Source organism: Monodelphis domestica, chromosome 7 (genome assembly GCF_027887165.1).
Source record: "Monodelphis domestica isolate mMonDom1 chromosome 7, mMonDom1.pri, whole genome shotgun sequence".
Classification (NCBI taxonomy): Eukaryota; Metazoa; Chordata; class Mammalia; order Didelphimorphia; family Didelphidae; genus Monodelphis; species Monodelphis domestica.
In genome coordinates, this window is record NC_077233.1 from 45,668,294 (window position 1) to 45,695,617 (window position 27,324).

The 27,324-nt window shown below is 39.8% G+C and overlaps 1 protein-coding gene across 3 annotated transcripts in view; it reads right to left on the bottom strand.

Moving 5' to 3' along the window:
* SUMF1 (sulfatase modifying factor 1) overlaps nt 1-27,324 on the bottom strand; it is a 140,980-nt gene that overhangs the window by 47,434 nt on the left and 66,222 nt on the right. For all 3 annotated transcript variants that reach the window (XM_056804554.1, XM_001374374.4, XM_056804553.1), the window contains exon 7: nt 23,791-23,904. In XM_056804554.1, coding sequence (XP_056660532.1) covers nt 23,791-23,904 — 114 coding nt within the window. The remainder of the gene's footprint in view (nt 1-23,790; nt 23,905-27,324) is intronic.

Below are 27,324 nucleotides of genomic sequence, written 5' to 3' on the forward strand. Positions count from 1 at the left end.
TTATGGTGGTTTAATTAATATAGAGGGAAGGAATTAAGAAGAGAGAAGAAAAAGAAAATAAGATTTCTCTGGCCTAGCCTGAGCCAAGGGGAGTTCAGAGACTTTCCAGCCACAAGGCTGAGTCCTTCAAGATGAAGGGCTTCCTAGGAGGATGGTGTTTTTAGGAAAGGTAAAGGAAAAAAAGGAATCAGCCTAAACTCTGAGAGAGCTCAGGGAAGACGCCCCACCTGAACTATGCTACTAAGCTTCTCCCAGTATTGTATCAAGGACACTCACTGCCAAACCTGGACAATACCTGCAGCCACGCCAAGATGCCAAGACACCTAGCACGCTGCCACCAGCCACCTCTACTCCAAAAAAGAGCCAGAGCCACTCTGAGAAAAGATCCTGGAGAGAGGAAGTGACGCGAAATATATAGACCATTTTTTACATCACTTCCTGTGTCTCACATGTACCAATGGTAGCTTAAGCTTGACTTAAGACAGTCCAGGGGTCTGTCAGTTGTTTCTGATTTGTCATTTGCTAGCACAGGTCTGTCATAGGCCATCCTTCTCAACACTTAATCCATAAGTAGGGGTGTAGGCATTTGTTAGACTAAACAGGGTAGAATAAATCTAAAATTCACAAATGGCTGATCAGCCTATTTAAAACACCTGCCTTACCACCATCATGCTTGCTGCAAGCCAAAGAGGTGGGAACCTCCACATCCCCACCTAATATCCCCTGTCTACAGGAAGTATGTAACAATAGGAAGTCAATGGGCTCAGTTCTTTTTTAGAGTAACAGATTTTCAACTTTACACAGGTATAGTCACTAGAGCCAAAGCACTCAGGGCAAGGAAAAACGATCTTGTCGTGGTTTCAGAGCAGTATCTTGTTAAAAATGAGGAAAGAATTTTTACAGCAAGTTTTTCCAATAAGGCTTCATTTCTCGAATATATAGAAAATTGAGTCAAATTAATAAGAATAGTAGGTCATTTTTCAATTAATAAAAAGTCAAAGGAAGTAAACGGGTAGTTTTCAGACAAAGAAATCAAAGTCATCTATACTCATATCAAAAAACGCTCCAAATCACTTCTTATCAGAGGACTGTAAATGAAAACAACTCTGAGGCATCACCTCACACCTGTCAGACTGGCTAATATGACAGAAAAGGAAAATGATAAGGGCTGCAGTGGATATGGGAAAATCACAACACTGATACAATACTGGTGGACTTGTGAATTGGCCCAACCATTCTGGAAAGCAATTTGGAACTAGGCCTAAAGGGCTAAAACACTGTGAATATTCTTTGACCTACTAGTTCTGGACCCCAAAGAGATTAAAAAAAAAAAGAACAAAAATATTTCTAGCAGCTCTTTTCTGTGGAAGCAAAGAACTGGAAATTGGGGAGATGCCTATCAATTAGGGAATGGCTAAACAAGTTGTAGTATATGATTGTAATGGAATACTATTGTGCTATAAGAAATGACGGGCAGGATGCTTTCAGAAAAAGCTGGCAAGACTTCTAAGAAGGGATACAAAGTAAAGTGAGAACCAGGAGAACATTATATATGGTAACAGCTGGTCCTCTGTGGATGACTTAGCTATTCTCAGCAAGACAATGACCCAAGACAGTTCTAAAGGACTCATGTTGAAAAATGTTATCTACCTCCAGAAATAAGGACTGATGGAGTCTGAACATAGATCAAAGCATATAATTTTTCACTTTATTTTCTTCATGGGTTTTTATTTTTGGTCTGTGTTTTCTTTCACATAACTAATATAAAGTATGTTTTGTATACCTAAACATACATATATAACCTATATCAAACTGCCTGCCTTTTCAATGAGGGGAAGAGGGAGGGAGAAAGGGAAGAAGAGATTTTAGAACACAAAATGGTGGAAAATTGATGCTAACGTTTCTACATTTAATTGAGAAAAAATGAAACCCTTTTTAAAATGAGGAAAGAGGAGGGGATGGGAAAGAAGAAGAAAGGATGAAGGAAGAAGAAAAGGAAAAGGAGAGATTAACAGAAGATCTTTGTCCTACTCAACAGCAGGAAGAGAGATTGTAGAAATTATTACTGCCCATTTAAAGTATTTTTGCCATTATAAAAGTTCAGTGATAGAGTTCTGGAAAGCCACTTTCTGGGTGAGGGGTGGCACTTGAGTCAGTGACAGCAAACTTTTTAGAGATGATGTGTCCAAACTGTAGTTTCAAGCCACCCAGACAGAGGAGGGAAGAAGTACTGGCATTGGGCTGCTGGGAAGAGGGGTGTGGAGAGGGAGTGGAGGGTAGCCCCCTCCAGCACATGTGCCATGGGTTCACCAACATGGACTAGAGCTACCAAAAGATGACCTAGGAAGAGGAGGCGAGAAATGGTTAACTAAACGAAATTAAGCCTGGAGCTCAGCACCTGTTGATCATCTCTTCTGCACAAAGGAGCTAGAGGCATCCCCTCAGACTGAAGCCAGGAACTCTATTGGGAACTACAGAAGGCTCAAGTTTTGAAACAGGAAAAAAAGCCTTCTGTTCCTGAAGATAGAGAGGGAGGGAATGCAGCTCCAGGAAATGACAGTGCCCATCACTGAGGCCACAGGACAAGAGAAGACCCAGATGCTAGCCCAGAATAAGCAGGGGGGAAGGCAGATTTCACCCCTGGTTAGAGAGCAGACCGCCAAGACTGAGAACGACATACGTAGGGGAAGAGACACCGTTCCAATTATGCCAGCCAAATCACTCAGTGGCTCCTGTGGTAACGTCAGGAGAGGGTTTCTGAATTTTGGAAGAGTGTGAGGGTAACATGAGAACCATTTCCAACCCAAACAGTATTCTCTCTTTAAAACCAATCTGCCCAGGCTACCCTGTAAGTAAAAAGAAAACAGCATTTCTTCCACATTCCTGACTTTGCTCCTACTAAATGAACAAGAGCTCCAGTCCTAAGCTCTATCAATCTGCTGTCTTTCTTCACAGTAAGATGGAAGGTGGCTCACCCTTTCCCTACAGACACCATACCTGGCTGGATATACCAGTATTTTAACTCAGTTTTTCCCTCTAAGTTCAGTGCCCTATCCATTATGTAAGGGATAGAGAGCCAGCCTAGAAGTCAGGAAATCTAGGTTCAAGTTTTGCCTCCAACCCATACTAGCAGAATAACCCTGAGCAAGTCAAAGTGTTCCTCAGGAAACTCTAAAACTCTAAAAGTACAAAAATGGTGATCTGCTTTGGTAGAAGGTTTTTCCTCTAAGCTCCCCATAACAATAAATTCATAAATGAAGCCCCCTCTCTCAACTTTTCTTCTACATCAAAAAAGTTCTTTTTTTTTTAAGTCTGCATTTCTTTCAAGCCTTTTCCAAAGGCTTTATTTCCCTTGTTTAAAAAGATCTTTGATTTCTACCCCTACAGGGACATACACAGAGATCAGAGGAGATCAAAGCTGGGCCACAAAGAGATGACTGGAAGTCTAAGGTCCTGGAAGAGGCTGGACAGAATGGCCTCAACAGTTCAGGTTAGTTAGCAGATTGGCCTTAGTTAGAAGATGGAGAAACTTCTATGAGCAGAGAAGGAGAGACTTAACAATGATGCCAAGGAAGTGAAGAATGAAGGCAAGTTAAGGGACCCTCACCCAAGATGGTGATCAGACTTCCTGAGAAGAATAAGGAGAATGCAGCCAGATGCCCAGATGTGCTACAGTTAGAAAGCAGTCACATGAATATGAAAAAAGTTACAACAAGGATTATATATGATCAAAAATGTGCAGCCAAAAGGTACCTTACAGACCACTGTGGTCAACCAACCCCTTTTACATTTGAGGAACCTGAGGCTAAGAGATTTAAATGACTTGTCCAGCCAAGGTCACATAGTAAGTTTGTATCTGGGGTGGAATTTGAATTCAAGTTATCTTGACCCAAGCCCTATGAGTATTTCTTTTAGACCTATTCTTCTTCCCTTGGTCATAATCCAATACACATTGACCCCACAAAACCAAGTAGATGAAAAAAAGAGCCACTTTCAGCTAAAGCCCAGGAAATGGATGGAAGTAGATTCATCAGAGATCTATAATAGAAGAAATGTGAGTGTCAACTGGTATTAAAAAATTTTTTTAAACACTAAAAACCCACAGTTTTGTTGGGGTTTTTTTTTTTTTTTAATATATTTTATTTGATCATTTCCAAGCATTATTCGTTAAAGACATAGATCATTTTCTTTTCCTCCCCCCCACCCCCCATAGCCGACGCGTAAATCCACTGGGCATTACATGTTTTCTTGATTTGAACCCATTGCTTTGTTGATAGTATTTGCATTAGAGTGTTCATTTAAAGTCTATCCTCTGTCATGTCCCCTCAACCTCTGTATTCAGGCAGTTGCTTTTTCTCGGTGTTTCCACTCCCATAGTTTATCCTTTGCTTATGAATGGTGTTTTTTTTTCTCCTGGATCCCTGAAAGTTGTTCAGGGACATTACACCGCCCCTAATGGAGAAGTCCATTACGTTCGATTATACCACAGTGTATTAGTCTCTGTGTACAATGTTCTCCTGGTTCTGCTCCTCTCGCTCTGCATCACTTCCTGGAGGTTGTTCCAGTCTCCATGGAACTTCTCCACTTTATTATTCCTTTGAGCACAATAGTATTCCATCACCAACATATACCACAGTTTGTTCAGCCATTCCCCAATTGATGGGCATCCCCTCGTTTTCCAGTTTTGGGCCACCACAAAGAGCGCAGCTATGAATATTTTTGTACAAGTCTTTGTGTCCATTATCTCTTTGGGGTACAGACCCAGCAGTGCTATGGCTGGGTCAAAGGGTAGATATTCTTTTGTCGCCCTTTGGGCATAGTTCCAAATTGCCCTCCAGAATGGTTGGATCAGTTCACAACTCCACCAGCAATGAATTAATGTCCCTACTTTGCCACATCCCCTCCAGCATTCATTACTTTCCTTTGCTGTTATGTTAGCCAATCTGCTAGGTGTGAGGTGATACCTCAGAGTTGTTTTGATTTGCATCTCTCTGATTATAAGAGATGTAGAACACTTCTTCATGTGCTTGTTAATAGTTTTGATTTCTTTATCTGAGAACTGCCTATCCATTTCCCTTGCCCATTTATCAATTGGAGAATGGCTTGATTTTTTGTACAATTGATTTAGCTCATTATAAATATGAGTAATTAAACCTTTGTCAGAGGTTTCTATGAAGATTTTTTCCCAATTTGTTGTTTCCCTTCTGATTTTAGTTATATTGGTTTTGTTTGTACAAAAGCTTTTTAGTTTGATGTAGTCAAAATTATTTATTTTACATTTTGTGATTCTTTCTATATCTTGCTTGGTTTTAAAGCCTTTCCCCTCCCAAAGGTCTGACATGTATACTATTCTGTGTTTACCCAATTTACTTATGGTTTCCTTCTTTATGTTTAAGTCACTCACCCATTTTGAATTTATCTTGGTGTAGGGTGTGAGGTGTTGATCTATTCCTAGTCTCTCCCACACTGTCTTCCAATTTTCCCAGCAGTTTTTATCGAATAGTGGATTTTTGTCCCAAAAGCTGGGATCTTTGGGTTTATCGTATACTGTCTTGCTGAGGTCGTTTTCCCCCAGTCTATTCCACTGATCTTCCTTTCTGTTTCTTAGCCAGTACCAAATTGTTTTGATGACTGCTGCTTTGTAATATAGTTTGAGGTCTGGGACTGCAAGGCCCCCATCATATGTGTTTTTTTTCATTATTTCCCTGGATATCCTTGATCTTTTGTTCTTCCAAATGAACTTTGTTATGGTTTTTTCTAAATCAGTGAAGAAGTATTTTGGTAGTTCAATGGGTATGGCACTAAATAGATAAATAAGTTTGGGTAGGATGGTCATTTTTATTATATTGGCTCGTCCTATCCATGAGCAGTTAATGTTTTTCCAATTGTTCAAGTCTAGTTTTAGTTGTGTGGCGAGTGTTTTGTAGTTGTGTTCATATAGTTCCTGTGTTTGTCTTGGGAGATAGATTCCTAGGTATTTTATTTTGTCTAAGGTGATTTTGAATGGGATTTCTCTTTCTAGTTCTTGCTGCTGAGCTGTGTTGGAGATATATAGAAAAGCTGATGATTTATGTGGGTTTATTTTGTATCCTGCAACTTTGCCAAAGTTGTTGATTATTTCAATTAGCTTTTTGGTTGAATCTCTAGGATTCTTTAAGTAGACCATCATGTCATCCGCAAAGAGTGATAACTTGGTCTCCTCCTTGCCTATTCTGATGCCTTCAATTTCTTTGTCTTCTCTAATTGCTACTGCTAGTGTTTCTAGTACAATGTCAAATAGTAGAGGTGATAATGGGCATCCTTGTTTCACTCCTGATCTTATTGGGAATGCATCTAGTTTATCCCCATTGCAGATGATATTAGCTGTTGGTTTTAGATATATACTGTTTATTATTTTTAGGAATGACCGTTCTATTCCTATGCTTTCTAGTGTTTTTAATAGGAATGGGTGTTGTATTTTATCAAAGGCTTTTTCTGCATCTATTGAGATAATCATGTGGTTCTTGCTAGTTTGCTTGTTGATGTGGTCAATTATGTGGATGGTTTTCCTAATGTTGAACCAGCCCTGCATCCCTGGTATGAATCCTACTTGATCATGGTGAATGATCCTTCTGATCACTTGCTGGAGTCTTTTTGCTAGTATCCTATTTAAGATTTTTGCATCTATATTCATTAGGGAGATTGGCCTATAGTTTTCTTTCTCTGTTTTTGACCTGCCTGGTTTTGGAATCAGTACCATGTTTGTGTCGTAAAAGGAGTTTGGTAGAACTCCCTCTTTGCTTATTATGTCAAATAGTTTGTATAGTATTGGGGTTAACTGTTCTCTGAATGTTTGATAGAATTCACAGGTGAATCCATCAGGCCCTGGGGATTTTTTCTTAGGAAGTTCTTTGATGGCTTGATGGATTTCAATTTCTGATATGGGATTATTTAAGAATTCTATTTCCTCTTCTGTTAGTCTAGGCAGTTTGTATTTTTGTATATATTCATCCATTTCTCCTAAATTGGTGTATTTATTGCCATATAATTGGGCAAAGTAATTTCTAATGATTGCCTTAATTTCCTCCTCATTGGAGGTGCTGTCCCCCTTTTCATCTTTAATGCTGTGAATTTGCTTTTCTTCCTTCCTTTTTTTAATTAGATTGACCAGTACTTTGTCTATTTTGTTTGTTTTTTCAAAGTACCAGCTTCTTGTCTTATTTATTAAATCAATAGTTCTATCACTTTCGATTTTATTAATTTCTCCCTTAATTTTTAGGATTTCTAATTTGGTTTTCTGCTGGGGGTTTTTAATTTGATCGCTTTCGAGTTTTTTCAATTGCATTTCCAATTGATTGATCTCTGCTCTCCCTTGTTTGTTAATATGAGCTTTCAGGGATATGAATTTGCCTCTGATTACCGCTTTGGCTGCATCCCAAAAGGTTTGAAAGGATGTTTCGCCATTGTCATTTTCCTTGATGAAATTATTAATTGTTTCTATGATTTCTTCTTTAGCTAAACGGTTTTGGAGTATCATATTGTTTAATTTCCAATTGGTTTTAGATTTGGTTTTCCATGTACCATTACTAATCATTATTTTTATTGCCTTGTGATCTGAGAAGGCTGCATTCATTATTTCTGCTTTTTTGCATTTGTGTGCTATGTTTCTGTGACCTAATGTATGGTCAATTTTTGTGAATGTGCCATGTGGTGCTGAGAAGAAGGTGTATTCCTTTTTATCCCTATTTATTTTTCTCCATATGTCTATTAATTCTAATTTTTCTAAGATTTCATTCACTTCTTTTACCTCTTTCTTATTTATTTTTTGATTTGATTTATCTAAATTTGATAATGGTTGGTTTAAGTCTCCCACTAGTATGGTTTTATTGTCTATTTCTTCCTTCAATTCTCCTAGTTTCTCCATTAGAAATTTGGGTGCTATATTATTTGGTGCATACATGTTGATTAATGATATTTCCTCATTGTCTAAAGTCCCTTTTAACAAAATATAATTACCTTCCCTATCCCTTTTGATCAGGTCTATTTTTGCATTGGCTTTATCAGATATCATGATTACCACTCCTGCCTTCTTTCTATCAGTTGAGGCCCAGAAGGTCTTACTCCATCCTTTAATTCTGACCTTGTGGGTGTCAACCCGCCTCATGTGTGTTTCTTGAAGACAACATATGGTAGGGTTTTGGATTCTAATCCATTCAGCTATTCGTCTACGTTTTATGGGTGAGTTCATCCCATTCACGTTCAAAGTTATGATTGTCATTTGTGGACTCCCTGGCATTTTGATTGCCTTCCCTAATTCTAACCTTTTCTTCTTCGGCTCTACCTTTTAGTCCAGTGATTTACTTTGAATCAGTCCCCCTTGTCCCCTCCCTTGATGTTTCCCTTTTTAGTCCCTCCCTTTTTGTTCCCTCCCCCTCCCCCCTCTCTTTCCCTCCCTTTTTGTTCTCCCTCTCCCCCTCCCCCCCCTTGGTTTTCCCTTCTCCTTACCCTTGTTGGGTAAGATAGAATTCAAGATCCCAATGGATCTGGATGTTTTTCCCTCTCAGAGTTGATTTCCCTGAGATTGAGGTTTAAGTAAACCGCCCCCCCCCTCTCTTCCTCTCCTTCTTATAGGAGTTTTCTTCCCCTCCCCTTCCCCTGTGAATCTTTGTGTGAGAACCATTATTCTATTTGGTCTTTCTTTACCCCCTATTTATACATTACATTTTCCCCACATATTAGTATACATAGGTTGATATAAATGTAGTCCTTATAGAAGAGAGTTTGAGTAAAAGAAGATAACATTTTTCCCCTTTCCTTAATATTTACCTTTTCAGGTATTCCTTGCTCTTTGATTTTCGGTATCAAACTTTCCACAGAGCTCTGGTCTTTTCTTTGCAAAAAGTTGGAAGTCATCTATTTTGTTGAATGCCCATACTTTCCCTTGGAAGTATATAGTCAGTTTTGCTGGGTAGCTGATTCTTGGTTGGAGACCCAGCTCTCTTGCCTTTCTGAAGATCATGTTCCATGCCTTACGATCATTCAGCGTAGAACTTGCAAGGTCTTGTGTGACCCTGATTGGCATTCCTTTATATCTAAATTGTCTTTTTCTGGCTTCCTGTAGGATTTTTTCTTTTGTTTGATAGCTTTGGAATTTGGCAATTACATTCCTGGGAGTTGTCTTTTGGGGGTTTAGTGTAGAAGGTGTTCTGTGAGCTCTGTCAGTGGATGTATTGCCCCCTTGTTCTAGAATCTCTGGGCAATTTTCTTTGATTATATCTTGTATCACCATGTCCAGTTTGGTGTTTATTTCTGGCTTTTCTGGGAGTCCAATTATTCTTAAATTTTCTCTTCTCCCCCTGTTTTCCAGATCTATCACCTTGTCGGTGAGATATTTTATGTTCTCTTCTAATTTCTTGGTGTTTTGGCTTTGCTTTATTAGTTCTTGCTTTAAAGCCTGGTTTTCTTTTACAGTTTGGTCAAACTGGTTTTGTAGATGCGTGAATTTCTTTTGCATCATTTCCCACTTTTCCTCCCAGAGGGCTTCCATCTTTTTGGTCCTTTCTGATTCAAATTCTTCATGGGTTTGTGGAGAGTTTCTATTTCCTTTGGAAGATTTTGGAGAATTTTCTTGTATATCTTCTTCTATCTGCTCTGTATTTTGTATTTTGGCTCCATAGAATGTGTCCAGAGTCGCCCCTTTCTTCTTATTTTTCTTGGTATTTTGGGGCTTCTGTGCTTCTGTGGAGTTTGTCATCTCTGAACGTGGAGGATTGGCTTTTCTTGTCTTTGTCTGGTGATCAGAGGCTTTAGTCCTGGGCAGATGTTGGTTCTATGAGCGTTCCCTGGGTTAAACTGAATATGCCTCACTGGAACTGGAATGGAAGGGTCGGACCACGAGGCCACACTCTCCCCCTGGCTCGATTTCCGGAAGTTGCCTTCAGAATCCCTGGCCGTGAGGCTGTTTCGTCGGCCTGCGGGGGGATGGGCTGCCGCTTCCCCAAGCTCCGAGAGCACAGACTTTCACTGAGACTTGGATAGCAGGATCCAGCCCGTGAGGCTGTCTTGCCCGCCCTGAGGGTTGCTGTTGTTTTGACCAGCTCTCTGCAGCGGAGGCCCCAGGCAGTAACTTTCACCGGGACCAACCGGCTCTTTGCAGCAGAGGCCCCAGGCAGTAACTTTCACCCGGACCAACCGGCTCTTTGACCTACCGGCTCTTTGCAGCGGAAGCCCCAGGCAGTAACTTTCACCCGGACTGGGACTTGGGTAGAAGACCCTGAGGGTTGTTGTTCCTCAGACCCTGCTCTCTGAGCCCGGCGCGGCTGCCGCTTCCGGGAGCCTTGGACTCTGCGCTCCTACCCCTGAGGTCCGAGTGATCTCGGGTTCTGGCTTTTAAGGGGAGCCGTACCTTTTGAACCGGGTCCAGGTCCAGGAGGAGGGTTCCCAGGGTCTGTGCTGTTGATCGTTTTGAATTTCGGCGCCTTAGGAGCTTCTAGTTTGAGATCGGTAGGGAAGGGTTTTCCGGAGATCTGAACTTCAGCTTTCTCTAAGCCGCCATCTTAACCGGAAGTCCTCTGTTGGGGTTTTTAAACACCATAAACCTGGCTGCTAAAAACTGAACTAGTCTATTCTGTATAGATTGAAGCACAGGAAGAAGCTAGTGAGTGAACACACAATGGGATCATTTAACAAAGGGAATCATTTGCTATTTCCCAGAAATGATAGTGATTTTCTTCCTAACTGGAATTCCAAACCATGTAGCATGTTCTTAATTTCAAATCACTTCTAGCAAACACTCTCCAAAGAAAAATGACCCGGAGACTCCAAACAGGATGGGATTTGAAAATTGAGAGTAACCATTTTGCTCCACAGTAGTATCTTGAGTGCAGCCTCATTCTTAAACCAATATATCTGGGAAACTATGGCAATAATCACAATCTCACCAGAAGTCCCAGCTTATTGATTACACGTGCTTAAAGAATCTTTATAAACCCATGACTTAAACATCACAAAGAACAAGCCTTGTGTTACATACTCTAGAAATAGTTCCAAGCTGGGCTTAGAATGGGGGGATGAGGAATGGATGGTGGCCTCGTAAGGAAATCCCAGATCAAATTTAGTTTAAGATTTCTTTTTTTTTTTTTGAGGTTTATAGTCTCCACATTCAGTAGGTCCTCTTCACTAGCAAGTTATGGAAGGATGAAGCAATAAGATCTTACTAAATTAAACATAACTTCAATGGTTTAATATAACTTCAAAGTATCCTAAGGTTTCCCTCTGTCTGATAGTAAAGGGGTGCTGGGAAGAACCAAGGCCCGGAGGCTAAATGACACATTTTCTGTTTCTCAGTATTTCGCCCTGAATAGAACAGAAGTTCTGAAAGGATAGAGCCTTTTCATTTTTGTTGCTGAGGCATTTCATAAGTAGCATAGTAGATAGAGCACCATATCTGATGTCAGGAAGAATTGAATTTGAATCCTGTCTCTGGCACTTACTACTTGTGGGACCTTAGGCAAGTCACTTAAAAGCTCTCTGCCTCAATTTCCTAATCTGTAAAATGTAGATAACAACTGATAATAACTACCTCATTAGGGTTGTTATGAGGATCAAATGAGATCACGTGTAAAGGCTTTGCAAACCTTAAAATGTTCCAGAACATCTCTCCTTACGTTTATCCACAAGGGCTAGCACAAGGTGTGGCAGAAAGCAGATGCTGGTCATTGGACTGAATTAGAAGTACACACCTTCTCCTTGTAAAAATGGAGATTTGAACCCTAGATTTCAATTCCCAGAAGTCCTTGGTATTTCCCAGAATTCCCTATGATCTCACCTGAGTCTCCACCTGGGCGAGATCACAATTAGTATTTTAACTGGCAGTAATGCCTAGCTCACCCTCTTCTATGCTCTCACTCTCTCTGCTCAGCCATTGCAAGATGTAGTAAGTAAGCTTTGAATGGGTTAATCAGCCCTAGGCACGTGGTTTCTTATTTGTATTTTCTTTATTTCTTGATTTCTAATAATCCTTAATAAACCTCATAAACTATAATAATTTTTATTACTAGAGACTAATTTAATTTTTACATCCTTCCTTGAACACTGAGACAGGGCTCACTGAAGAGCTACCAGATGGACTATGTTCATTCCCATGTCAGTAAAGGAGTATTTTACATAGAAGCTTGGGTATAAACAAAGAGTTTGTACACTTTTCAGAATAGAAAACTACTGAACATATCGTTTAGGCCCTTCCTCCCATGCTACCATCTGAAGGGATGTTTCCTTTGCACAAAAAGTACTTTCTATCCCTCTTTAACTCAATGGATCCTTGATCATCAATGTGAATTCTTTTTCCAGTGAAACAAATCTCAGGCCATGCATGCTTTTTTGTCCTATGTGACTCTGATCCACCTCCCCTCCTAAATCCTCCAGGGGAGATATGGAGAATTTTCTTCTGGATTTCCTGACATTGTGTGGGTAGTAATGCACATTGAATGTCTGAGTCATTCTTCAATCTCATTACATGGCCAACCTATGTTTTTCTCCAATCACAGACATCAATGATGACATTCTCTCTTACATGATGATATTCTAATGCATGAGGCATTATTGAGCTATAGTATATTTGGGGATGTCATTCCCCCTCCTCCCTCCACCTGAAGGCAAGTTCCACAAAGGCAAGACTGTGTCTTAATTATCTTTGTACATTTCTCCGTGCCCAGCCTAGTGCTCTGCACACAGAAGATACCTGGGAAACATTTCTTTGAAAAAGGAATTTCAATCACAATGGATATATGCACATACATATTTCAATGAAGAGTCTACTTTTAATCTGATCTTATCTTGTTGAACAACCATTTTCTCTAAATTGGTGCCCAAATTTCACAGCCTATCTCTTATGCCAATTCATTCCCAGTGGTGCTATAAACGATGAAATATCTAATAACCAGGCTGGCCTAGTAAAAAGAGATTTAATAGAGCTTGGTTTCAATTTTCTTGTCAATAAAGTGATGTTCCCCTTGGCTTTATTTTATATTACAGGGAAGGGAGAAGAATAAACAGGAGATAATGTTATGAAAGTTCAGAAAAATGATGCCGTAGACAGTATGTTACTGTTTTATTTAACAATGCATTAGGTGATTGTTTCAAAGTTCAATTTATTAAACCAATAGAACTGAAAAGAGTTTGAGTGAAGAAAGGGAAGAAACACAATAGTACGATGGTAAAGAAGATCTCTAGAGAAGACCTTTCATGATCTTGAAGTTCAGTTTATACCAAACGACAGAAACAATTCAATACTTGGGAAAAACTAGAGCACACGATAGTTGATCCCATCTCCTAAGCCATCATTTGTCATCATACCTTTCCTTCAAAGTGCTGTTCTCATGTGTGCGGCTTACTATAAAAATGTATTATGTTGTTATAAATGGCCATTTGGGTCTTGCACCTCCAATGAGGGGGCCTAGTCAATGTTGTCCATGTCTCAACATCTAAAAACATGGATTCTAGATCCAACTCTACAAATGACTATAGACCTGGTCAAAGTCACACCCACTGTGTTCTAGAATTTCCCTATTTAAAGCTGCCATTCCTTACCTATTCTACAGCACTGCTATGATGGCATGACATGAAAGTGTCTAGTACTTTGAAAAAAGAGCACTATACATACTTTGCCTTAGTGCTGTACTTTCTAGAATCATTTACTTATCTGGCAGCAAAAGAACAAAGAATGAATCATAGTTAAATGGGACAAACTGACCAAAAAGTCTTCTCTTTATGTTTAAGAGGTCAACTATGTGAAACCAATGAAACAGGGATTGAATCCTGTGTTTAAATCTGGCTCGAGACACTTACTGGCTAAATGACCCTGGGCCAATCACATAACCCGTTTTGCCTCAGTTTTCTCATTTCTAAAATGATCTGGAAAAGGAAATGGTGAACCACTCAGTATCCCCGACAAGAATACCCCAAATGGGATCATGAAGTCAGTCTCAACTGAAAAATGAAAAAAATACTACCACAACCTAAAGGCCTGGACCTGTTAGGAAATCTGTCAAATGATCCTATATGCACCAATATCTACCCCAAAGTAGGTAAAATAATCACCACAAACAGCTTTAAGCAGGCCATTAAGGAGGCCCTTAATGCTGGTGCTGCTCAGATGTCACAAAAGGACAGTGCAAAGCCTGAGAGTTAGAATGGGAGTTCGGGGGGATCATGAAGGGGCAGAGTATTCCCAAGCTAGAAGGCCCAATGGGAGTTTGTGAACCCCTCCTGGCTTTTTAGCACCAAGTGACAGAACTGTCTGCCCTGTCCCACTGCCACCTAGTTTCCACAGAAGAAATACAGGCCTGGGACAGTTACAGAGTTTGATGTACCCCGGTAACTGGCTTCACAGAAAAGGTTTCTACACAGAGAAGGCTTGAGTTGTTCATACAAGATCTCACTCCATTCTAGAAATAAATCTGGGACCCACTAATGAACTATTTATTAGTAGAGCTGAGATCTGGTTCCATCATTTGGGAAAGCAATCTGGAATTAGTCTAAGAAGATTATAAGAATGGCCATATCCACTGACCCAAAGATTCCACTGACAGACATCTATACCCAAAGGAGGTCAAAGATAGAAAAAGCCTCTTATACACCAAGATGTTTATAGCAGCTCTTGTGTAGCAGCAGACATCTGATGGTTAAATCAACTGTGGCCCATGAATGTGATGGCATATTACAACAAATACAAAGAAAATGAGGGAGTAAGGGAAGATTTATGTGAACTAATGCTGTATAACCCACATGTGTGATAGTGGATGACAACGCAAGCAGAAGTAGGAAAACAGAGATAGCGATGTGAGTATATATACTGAGACGTACGTACATTCAAATATGTGCATGTGTGAGTGCATAGAGATATACACTATATATATATATATATATATATATATACACACACACACATATATATACATACATGCACTACAACAATCTAATGGACAAAACAACAAAATATAAATGAAAACTAAATATAATAATAATAAATAAAATAAATAAATAATAAAGGAACAGAAAAAATGCAAAGAGAAAAAAACTTCTTTTCCTTTTAGAAGTGAAGAACTACAGGTGTGAAACATTGCCCTGAAAGGGTAGTTTTAGGGTTGTGATTTAATCTAAATTAATTTGGTCGCCAGGGAATATCCCAAATAAAATACCCAAGTCACTTTGGAAATTTTATGGTGGTTTAATTAATATAGAGGGAAAGAATTAAGGAGAAGAGAGAGGGAAAGGGTATAGGATTTCTCCCAGCTGGCCTGTGCCAGGGGGAGTTCAAAGACCTCAGCCACAAAGTTTTTTTGAGAAGATTAGAGGCTTTCCTAAGAGGATAGTGTTTGGAAGGTAAAGGAGAAAAGAATCAGTCTAAACTCCGAGAGAGCTCAATGAAGATGCCTCACCTGAACTAGACTACTAAATTTCTACCAGTATTGTATCAAGGAAACTCACCGCCAAACTCAGACAATAGCTGCCACCATGCCAAGATGCCAAGACTCAGCATGCTGCCACCAGAGCCACATCTCCGTGAAAAGAAGCCAAGAGAGGAAGTGACGCAAAATATATAGACCATTTTTACACCACTTTCCTGAATCTCACATGTACTAATGGTAGCTTAAGCTTGACTTAGGACAGCCCAGGGGTCTGTCAGTTGTTTCTGATTTGTCATTTGCTAGCACCTGTCTGTCATGGGCCATCCTTCTCAATACTTAATCCTTAAGTAGACATTAATTAATTAATTAATATAAATTAAATATAAATTAAACATTAATTTAAAAAATTAAAGATTAAAAAATACTTAATCATTAAGTAGACATTCCTCTTTTGTTAGACTAAGGAGGGTGGAGTAAATCTAAAATTCACAACCCACATCATCAGACTCAGTTGACATGCTGCATAGTTTCGTGAACTGCTTTTTCCCCATTCTTTTAAATTCTTTGTTAAAAGGAATGTCTTAGGGAGAGAGAAATATAGAAATAAAGTTGGTGTAAAAAACAAAGGATAACAATTATTTAAAGAAACAAAACTAGGGATTTACAATCTACTGATTTCCTAATTCCCCATTTAATTACCAGTCTGTTATTGACAAATTTGTAATGTCATTTAAGATGACTAATAGCCACAGAGAGGAAAATAGTATAAAGTATTATGAGAAAAAAATTATGAGACATGAGATCTGGTCCTTACTTTAGCTGTGTAATTCTGACAAGAAATGGAACCTCCCTGAATTGCAGTTCACTGATCTATAACTGGAAGAGGGAAGAGGAAACAATATTTACACCACAGCAATAAATCACAAGTATAGAGAAAGAGAATGACAAAATATGTACAAGCATAACTCACTAGACAAACTTGCTCTATTACTATTAAGAGTGAATTTATCAATCCTTCATTTAATGTTCCACCTGTTATCCCAACCCATTTGGTTGATCTTTTGTTTCTAAAACAACCCAAACCTTGCAGCATATGGTAACTCCTTCCCTATACACCTATAAACTCTGAAAGAGCTAATAAAAATCCTTTTATTGAACAAACCAATGTAAGAATAATTTACAAGTTACCCTCTTAAAACCCCCAGCAAGTTATACAACAGAAATTCTCTAAATAACAGGCTCATATGAGGGAAAGGAAAAACCAGACTTACAAATATAAAACAAAATATTTATTGTGAATTTTATTTTTACTTTAAGCCCAAATCAGAAGTAGATAAAAGTAATAGGTAGCATTTACACAGCATGTTAAGATTTGCAAAGTTCTTTATAAATCAGACCTTAGATACTTACTAGCTATGTGAGACTGAGTATGCCATTTAATTGCTAACTCAACTTCCTCATTTGAAAAGCAGGTTGAAAATAGAATCAACTTCCCAGAATTAAAAGGCTCAAATGAGATAATATCTATAATTGAGCACAGTACCTGGCACACAGTAGGTGCTTTATACTTATTTCTACTATTATAATTCCTTCTGATGCCAGATCCAGAACTCTATCCACTATGCCACCTAGCTGCCTCCAACTCAGATAGGAAGAGAAAGAAGAAACTGCTATGAAAGAAAGAATAGCTATGAGTAATTGAAAGCAATCAAAGAACTTGACAATTACAAAATAGTGTTCTCTTTTTTTAAATCACATCAGGGAGTTTATCAAAGCTGGACCATTGTAAAGTGATTGTGAAGCATTACAAAATTTACGCCATTCTCATAAGGACTAAGAATAATGTATGAAGGCAAACCTTAAGGATAGGTAAAGAATGTAAAATTGATCCTCTCCAAGAATTACTCTTCATTGCTTTGAGATGACAGGGGAAGGATTCTGTTTTCAAGGTGAGGTCCACAGAACTCACATTTACTCTAACCCCAGAACCCTTGAGAGGCCCAAGTGCCCCCTTCTGAGAGGCTAATTAGCAGATTAGTCACAAGATAATGAATTTTCTGGCTGAGTCAATTCTTAAAGAACATCAAGTTACAAAGTGTTTGCAATCTTCACTGGCAGAGTTATCCATACTGAGGAAAGAAATCACAGATCCTCTAAGTATAGAAGAAACAGCTTCGTGCTCTGTGGTTTACAAAGCAAGTCCAATCTGACTTGGTTACCATTACTAATTACTAATTTCACTTTGGAATACACTATTTCCTTTTGGGGTTCCCAAAAATGTTTTTGCCCATAAAACTGCTGCCAAATATCCAAACATTTGAAAAGGTTTCTGTTACTGGTGACACTTTTTTTAAATGGAAGTCCAGATGCCATATACCCATCATGACCATTCAAAAACAACAAAATGGAAAAAAGGAGGAGTCAAGAGCTAGAAGCAATAGAAAACCATAATCCAACATGGGATAAACCCAAGAACATAAACTAGTAGAGAAACGGCTCCATCTTTGACAGGAACTGCAGGGAAAGAGCAAATTGGGCAGGAATTTGGTTTAGACTAGAATCTTCCAATGTACCACAATAAGTTCCAATAAATATGAAATGACTATAAAAGGTCACATCATAAAAAATTAAAGATAAATCAGGGGTACCTTCCACAATTAGTTGTGGTGAAGATTCACCAACAAAATATAGAAGTGGTAACAAAAATGACAATTTTGACTAAATAAAATTTAAAATCTAATTAGAAAAACAAAATCTATGTTGGGGGAAATACCTTTACATATAGAGGGAATTGAAACAAATATGTAACAAGACCGATTTTCCAATAGATAAGTGACTAAAGGATATGAAGTTCTCTCTCTTTTTGCTCTTATATTTGTTAATACACTTTTGATTTTACACTCATTCATTTCTCAATATATCCTTCCCCATCTCATACCCAGCTAACCATTCCTGGTACCAAAAATTTATTTTAATAATCACTTCAGAAAAAAAAGTTCGTGGCAACTGACATTTCAAATATATGTACAACATTCCACATCTGTAGCTCATTATCTCTTTGGTGATGAGAAAGGGATGCATTTTCTTTCTTTTTAAATAATTTTTAGTGATATTTTTCATTTTTACATAACCTAGATTTCCCCTTATAACTGTGCTTATTTTGGGTTTCTCTCTTTAAAAAATATATACTTAATTCATTAATCACCTCCTTGTCCACTTTGTTAACATATGTTTTTAGATATACAATTGCCCCCCTCTCCCAGGATTATTTTTGTTAAGTTAAATGGGGGTTTGGAGGTCTATTGTAGGACTAAATTTGGCCATTATAACTATGTAGCTTTCAGTGGGTTTTTGGTTCTGATTTTATTGATAAAAGAATAGCTTTGGGTTTTTTTTTAATACAAAATATATGTTTGTTCAAAACAGAGTCCAACTCAGCAATAGTTAGAGAATGAATTTTTTTTTAAATGATGTTTAGGGGGAAGCTGGGTAGCTCAGTGGATTGAAAGCCAGGCCTAGAGATGGGAGGTCCTAGGTTCAAATCTGACCTCAGATACTTCCCAGCTGTGTGACCCTGGGCAAGTCACTAAATCCCCATTGCCTACCCCTTACCATTCTTCTGCCTTGGAACCAATACAAGTACAAGTATTGGTTCCAAGACAGAAGGTAAGGGCTTAAAACAACAACTGATGTTTAAATAGTTATTATTGGAAGAGTTGTAGGAAGCCTAGAACAATGGTATATGACTGGAGCTATATATCTATCCAGTCACCTCAGATAATCAATTCACAATTCTTCAAAAATTGTGACAAAATGTTCACACACTTCTGACTAGTGATACCATGCCCCAAAGACAGAAATAAGGTTACCACATACTAAAATATCCAGAATGATACTGTTTATGGACATGGAGAACTAGCTGCAAGTTGGTACCTACCAACTAGGGAAAGGCTGAACAAACTAAGATTTATGAATAGAACAGAATATTATGATTCAGGAAAAAATGATGAATAGGATAAATTCAGAGAAACATAAGAAGATTCTTGAGAATTTACATGGAATGGAATATATAGAAGCAAAAGAAGAATATACACAATGATGACAAAACAAATGATCAATATGAATTAAACTATTACTAATTAATTATATCATTAAAAAGGCACATTTCTAAGCAACTAAAAAAACAATAATTATCTCAGAGAAATGAAAAATACATTCTTCTTCTCAGCAGAGGAGTACTACTAGGCAGAATGATGAAACAGGCCAAAGGGGAAACTGAGGCCTAGGGAGGTAAAGTGACTCCCCAAGGTCAACAAGATGGTAAGTAGCTCAGGGCCTGTGACCCCAAGGTCAGCCCTTTCCTTCCCCCTCCCATGCTACCTCCCAATATTAAGCACATTTTCCAGTTGCAATCATTTTTACTGAACTGACTTTTTTGTTACAAAGATGGGTCTGATTGAGCAAACAGTGAAGAAGGCTAGAGGCGCCAGCCTCTCTGATTGCTCAAAGGCATCGGCTGTACAAATACAGGGTAGGAAAAAGTTGATCATAAGCTTTACTGAACCAACAATGAGATAAGGATTGAAAAATGCCCGGTCCTGTGCTGGGCCCTGTGATCTATGCAATCATACACTGAATTAGCCTGATGCCCAAATCACAGAAAAAAACAAGACCACTACACAGACCCTGCCTGGAGCACTGTGCCCACTTCTGGATGCCAAAATTTACCAGAATTATCAAAGACCCAACATATCCAATCATGTCAAGATTCAAAGGCACAGCCTTACATGCTGGTGGTAAGGGACCCTCTCAGCACTATCTTTGTCATGACATACAGGCCCCAAACTCTAAAACACAGCAGCCAACTAATGCCTGATCCCAGATGTTTCTCACTATACAAAACTCCATTTTCAAATGGCTGTTTTGATCCCTTTTTCCTCCTACTCTGACCATGACTGCTGCTAAAATACTCGTGATGCGCAATGGGTTTCTAGGATCTCAGGTTTCATACAATGAGATAAAAGGGCATCATCCCTAGTCAATCAAGAAGCAAATCTAGGTGTGAAACAATTGAGGCAGAAAACTACTTCCAGTTGGTTATTGGACAAAATCTGTGACCAGAGAAGATAGGGAATGTTTGAAATCCTCTTCACATCCTTGGAAGAGATGCACAGACAGAAAGCTAATACCCACTCAGCAAGGCACCAGATGGCCAAAGATATGTATTCCCACTATGCCAGAAGGCTTGTGCTCTCCTTCCAAGCATACAGAAGCTTTTTATCTATGAACAAAGTTAACTCCAATTCTGCCTGCAAATAACCACTGGTCCTACAATCTTGCCAGTGGATGGAGATACCTCCTGGCTGCAGACTCAGGGAGGATTTCATAATCTCAGGAAAGGGGTTATCTTTGACCTCACTCTCCCCCAAAGCATAAGAAAAGAACTGCAGATCCTGAAGGATTCAGCCTTTTCATCTATAACCAAGGAGGCACATCTAAGGATTGGATTATTCATGAACAGCCCATGTGTTACACTCAAGAAAAGCAAGCACTGCAAAGCAAAATTTATAATCACACTGAGAAACATGCCTGGGGCACAAAAACCTGAGTTATGACAACCTCTACAAACGCCCTGAGTGGCAAATGACAGTTGCTCACCCACCAGAGAGAAAAGCTTGAGAAATTATTCTTCCTTTTCCAGAAATTTCTCGTTTTAAAAGGTCAAAATGTAAAATTAAGTGTGCCATACCCCTGTCCAGCTAGTATTAGGAGGAGCAGTGTTGCCTGAATGCCCATGTTTCTTAGCATGGAACTTTTCAATCTGTTCACATAATGAAATATACTTGAGGATTTTTTTAAATGATTTATTATATTTTCTCTTTAAAATACTTTATCGATATCTTCTGTCACCCTATTACTGTCACTGAGAGCGGGTGAGTGACAACCCTTCCCTTCTCCCTGTCCATGGCTAATACTTCCCTTGTGACAAAGAGAAAACAAAAATGACTACAGTTACCTCCTCTGAGGAGGAGGTCTACAACATTCTGCCCTCATAGTCTCCTGCCTCTGAGCTGAGAAAGAAATTATGTCTTGTTCTTTTCTTTCCCAGTACTATCGCTGGCTTTTTATTATTCAGTTTAGTCTCTTTTGGAGTGATTTTGCCATTTACACTGTTGTGAATGAGTATGTACTTTTCTTACACTTTTTAACTCCAATCAGCTCAGGTAAATCTTCCCAAGCATTTTTAAATTCTTCACATTCATTTCTTACTACACAATAATATTCCATTATATCTATATGCCTAAGTGTTTGCAGCCAATTAATGAATTTTCAATGTGGTTATATGTGTTGTTGTTCAGTTGTTTCCTATTGAGTCTGACTCTTTGTGACTCCATTTGGGATTTTTTTGCCATTTCTTTCTTCAGCTCATTTTACAAATGAGGAAAGTGAGGCAAACAGTGTTAAGTGACTTACCCAGAGTCACACAGCTAGTGTCTAAGGCTGTATTTGAACTCAGGAAGACGAGTCTTCCTGACTTCAGACCTAGCTGGCCCCAATGTGTATAAATACACATACACAAATGCACAAGGGCACACATCAGTCATAGATTCCATTTACTCTGCTACTGATCTCTGAAACATCCCTTGGACCCGTGGCTCCTTCTGATTGGAGAGGAGCAGAATCCGAGAGCTGCTCCCAGAGTCTGGCCCCCATCATCTCCCACATGCCTGTAAGACCTCATCATGCCTCCAGCCTACAGATTCCTATGTGTCTCTTGGTCTCTCTCCACACTCCCTCCCTCATTCCCTTTCTCTCACCCATTTTCTCCTCTTTCTCCCCCTTTCTTCCCTCCCTCTGCCTCCCTCTCACCCTCTAACTTTCTAGCCTGTCTTCTCCCCTTAGACTGTGAGCTCTCTGAGGGCAGAGACTGCCTTTTGCCTTTCTCTGTATCCCCAGAGCTTAGCACGGGGCCTTAACACAGTTGGTACCTAATCAATGTTTACTCGCTAGCCTAAGGTAGCAAATTGGGCACATGTAATGGCCTTCCTCAGCTGCATCATCAGCAATCTGCAGCCAGAAAGAGCGCCTCAGCTCTCTGTTGCCCTTTCTATTCTGGATACAAAACTCCCAAACTTTCTCAAACAAGCACTTGGGAGATACGTCTCAATTCCCAAACCCCAAGTGACCTGGTTCAAGGAGGACTTCCAGGGAGGACTCGGCCCTCCAGGAAGCCAAGACGCTGAGGCCTCCCAAGCACACAGACACCATTCCCTGGGCAAGAATGAAGCCTCCTCGCCCTGGAGAGTGTCTCCAACAGGCCCAGCCTGTTCTTCCACGGGAACCCTCTCAGTGTGATTCTGACCCTCTGGGCTTCAGACCGAGCACCAGGCACCTGGAAAGAAGCTCAGGGCCGAGGCCCAAACTGCCTCAGCGCCCTTCTCTCCCACGAGGAGCTCCTCCTGGCCCTATTGGGACAGGCCCAGGGGCTCCAAACTTCATTCCTCTCTGGGCTCCCTGGACTTCAGCGGCTGCCCAAACTCTCTTCAGCTCCCTGCTACACTCACTAGATGGGGAGCCCCTCGAGGGCCAGGCCCAACTTCTTCACGATCTTTGTGTGCCCAATCCTCAGCAGGGAGAGGAGAGAGCATCCGATCTGTTCCCTACTCCGCCTCCCCGCTGCCTTTTGTGACTCCACAGGGAAAGCCTCTACAGAATAATAAGAATTCACACACTCCTCGGCTTGGCTCCCTCTCACGATGTGACAATTTTACTTCGCCTGGAAGTTCGGGCTCTGGGCTGCAGCTTGTTTCTTTCCAGAATCATTCCCCACTCGTCACCTGTCTTACTGCCTAGAGGAAAGGGATACTGGACGTCACGGCTCTGGGCTCCCAAGAAGGACCTTCCTCTCCACTCAGAGGCTCCTCAGATCAAAGGTGAGCTCTCTTCGTTCCACCACAACAGCCATCAGAGAACACGGCGGTCACTCCCCAAATGCCACATGCTTCCCTGCCTTTGCACGCAGCTTCCTCTCAGCCCAACCCATCTGCCTGACATCCTTCTACCCCAAATCCAAGGCTCCCTTGTGATAAAACAACATCAGTTGTCACTGATCCTGCCCCCAACCCAACGAAGGTTACAATCCAGTCTCTGAGGCTCCAAAGCACATCACAGGCTCCTCTGCAGCATCGTTATTTGTGTCTCTTACTCCTTCCTGCTCGACTTTCCCCTTTGGAAGGAACATTGTCCTCTTCTACACCTTGCAGACCCTCAGCCAGAGCTTAAGTACCTGCTACACTGAAATGAGCGGCTCAGAACCTCAGAAAACCTGCTCCAACGTGCCCCGAGGAGGCAGATGAGCCAGGAGGTGCCAACGTGGAGCACATCACCAGAAAGGGACACTTACAGGATCAAGGGTTTCATCAGCAGAATGATGAACGGTCCACCAATCCGAGGTCCACTCCCATGCATTCCCCACTATGTTGTACAGACCATACCCATTAGGAGGAAAGGCAGTAACCTACACAAAGAAAAGAACCGGTTAAAACATTCATCCATTTCCAGAAACCTATTTAGCTGAAAAAAAGCACAAAAATAAAACTCTGGCTCTCACACATGAATATTAGCATCCATTTCATCAGTCAAAATACAATTTAGCCAAAAAAAAAGTGAAGACTACAGATTATGGAAAGATGGAGAATAAGCTGGTTGCAGAGGTGGATTTTTAGCATTATGAGAAGCTTAGGTCTAACAAATCAACAGGTTTGTGACCTTCCTATAAAGATGTGTTTATTTGTACATTATCTTTATGGTCAGAGAATACTTACATTATCTGTTGGCTTTTAAAAAGGCTACAAAAGACTAATTTCGGACTGTTTTTTTAAATAAATAAGCTAGTATTAGATCACTTTTTTGGTGTTGTCACCCTATTGTCATTTCATTTTGTATCATATCTCAAAATACTTTGGCATTTATTGATTTTTAAAATTAAAGTGAATTTAAACTAAAAAAAAATACAATTTAGCCAACAAACATGAATGTAAACAAAAAAGACATTTCCAAAGTTTGGGCTCTCAAGAGGAATTTATAAACCTACAGAAAGTTTATAATTACATGGTATAAAATACAGTTGAGTTGTTTCTAATGGGAAAATTTATCATTGATCATAAAACAAAACTTCACCTAACAGAGGAGAAAAGAAGGATGCTTACTCCATCGAAAACATGAATCTGAACTTGGGTGATAAACCATCTCTGATCTCATTTGGACCCAAACAGTCATCTGAGAAGTCTTGAGAGCAAAGTTCTGAACCAGCTCTTACAGTACAGACAGTGCCCATTTCTGGCCTCTAAAGTCCTGGCCCAAACCCTCATTATGAGGAGAAGTTTCAAAGCCAAGGTCCCCAATTCCTCAGGCACTGTTGCCAAATTAGGGAATAATCATGAGGCTCTTGATGGTTCTCAGGTCCCAAAAATCTGAGTTAAATCACACATGTCCTTTGACTACAATCTCCTATGCAATTTTAACTTCGCATGGACCCAAAAAAAGCTGAAGGTAAAAAATAGTGTTTATTTTCTGGAGGGGAATGGTAATATTTTACTACTGCAGGAGGGATTTAACAATAACTCTAACAATAATTTAAATTTTAACAGTATACATATGTGTATATATGAATATATACATCATTAAATATGCAGATGTATAAACATATATGTATGTATTTAGTCATTTCAATCATCTCTCTGATGCCATCTGAAGTTTTCTTGGCAGACACTAGAGTGGTTTGCCATTTCCTTCTTCAGCTCATTATACCGATGAGGAAACTAAGGAGGGTTAAGTGACTTGTCCAGGGTCAAACAGCTAATAAGTATTTGAGGCTGGATTTGAACTCAGGTCTTCCTGGCTTCAGGCTGGACACTTTATCCACCATACTACCTAAGTGCCCACATGTGTAGACATACATATGTGTATATCTGCATACATCCCCTCGATCCTTGATTACCTGCATGAATTGAGGCATGCAAATGGAGAACAGAATCTAACAATCATTTTATATTTTTCTGTGCACTGAGGCCAGCTTTGAAGATATATCATTATGAAATAGGGACTTGACAACTATGAGGTAAGTTGACAGGGGCAGTTAGGGGATGGAGGTAGGAAATAGGAAAAGAGTTACCATCACAGCGGGAGCTGACATAGTTCTAACTCTTTGAGGTCTCTATATCACACACCTCATCCTAAAGACAACCCGAGGAAGCAGGAAGGCACTGTGGGTGTTACATCTTCTTTGGGGAATGAATGAAACAATCTCAGGGAGTTAGGGATGTATCCTGGTCTCCCTGGATTCCACATCTTCTGCAATTTCCATAAGAAATAGTATTCCCAGGGAGGGAAGAAGAAGAAGAAGAAAGGCATACGATGGACACAAGAGGAGTTCATGTTCAAAGAAGAGTCGAGTCCAGTTGTCTAGAGCAGCAATTCTCAAAGTATAGTCCAGGGGTCCCCAAAATCCAATCAGGAAGTCCATGAGATCAAAACTATTTTCTCAATAGCATTAAGTGGTCTTTAATTTCCATCATGGAAAATACTGATAGATATAATCTAGAAAAGAATTCTTTGAGGTCTTCAATAACATTTTAAAGCAAAATGGAGCTATGAGACCAAACATCTAAGAACTGCTGGACTAGAGCAGACAGTAAGTAACAAGTAGAAATTGGAAATAAAATGATAAAGACAACCGAGGCAAGCATGAATGGGCTTGAATAATAAGCTTAGGAATATATTTTATTAAAATCAGCAGAGGAACAACTGAGTTTTTAAACAAATGATTGACATAATCAGAACCATGTTTTAGGGTTACTAGGTCAGTAAGTATAAAGGATGGACTAAAAGGCCCCCAAAATGGAGGAAAGGAGTCTAGCAAAGGTTACTGGATAGTTCACTGGCAAGGGAAAAGACAACCCAAATTCAAAAAACGTTCCTAGAAATAGTAAAGTCAGAAGAATAAACAGGTTGTGAAAGAACGAGAATGAATTCTGTCTTGAACATGCTGGTGCATAATTGAAATGATTCAGCATAAAATCTCATATTATAAAATTGCTCAAAACAAAAAGTCTCAACAGGTTTGCACAATATTTGGGGGGAAGGGAGGAGCACTAAGTGTAGGACAGTCCCTTCACAGTTCCACATCAGCATCTTGCCTGGAGTTTCTTGCCTCAGTGGGCAGGCTGGGTGCCTGTGCAGTTGTTTGGGGTCATGTAGGTTATACGTGCCAGAGACAAGGTTTGAACTCAGATCTCCCGACTCCAAGGCCAACCCACTGTCTATTCTATCATGCCACCTATAAAAACACCAACTAACATATCTGTACAGTTCTTTAAGAAGTCTACAGGGTAGGGGGCAGCTGGGTAGCACAGTGGATTGAGAACCAGTCCTAGAGACGGGAGGCCCTAGGTTCAAATCCGGCTTCAGCCACTTCCCAGCTGTGTGACCCTGGGCAAGTCACTTGACCCCCATTGCCTAGCCCTTACCACTCTTCTGCCCTGGAGCCAATACACAGTATACTCCAAGACAGAAGGTAAGGGTTTAAAAAAAAAAAAGAAGTCTACAGGGTGAACCCTGACATGGACCTTTACTTCCTAGAAAACTGTCATCCTCTCAAGTTATTTTCATAGCATTTTATCACTGAAAATCATTTCTTGCATTTCAGTCTCTTAAAAATACTTATCTTCTTTGTGTTGACATTTTGAGGAGAGAAGAAATAATATTTTTTTAAGAGAATTAAAAAAACAAGCTAGCAGCTTGTCGACATAGTTACTCCCAACCAGTGGATTTCTCTCCAGGTCATTCAATGAAATTGCTTCTCACATCATTTCATTTAAAACGTCTGACAACCTGCAGCATTTACCACATGGGCCGGCAAAGACATGCCAAGGCACAG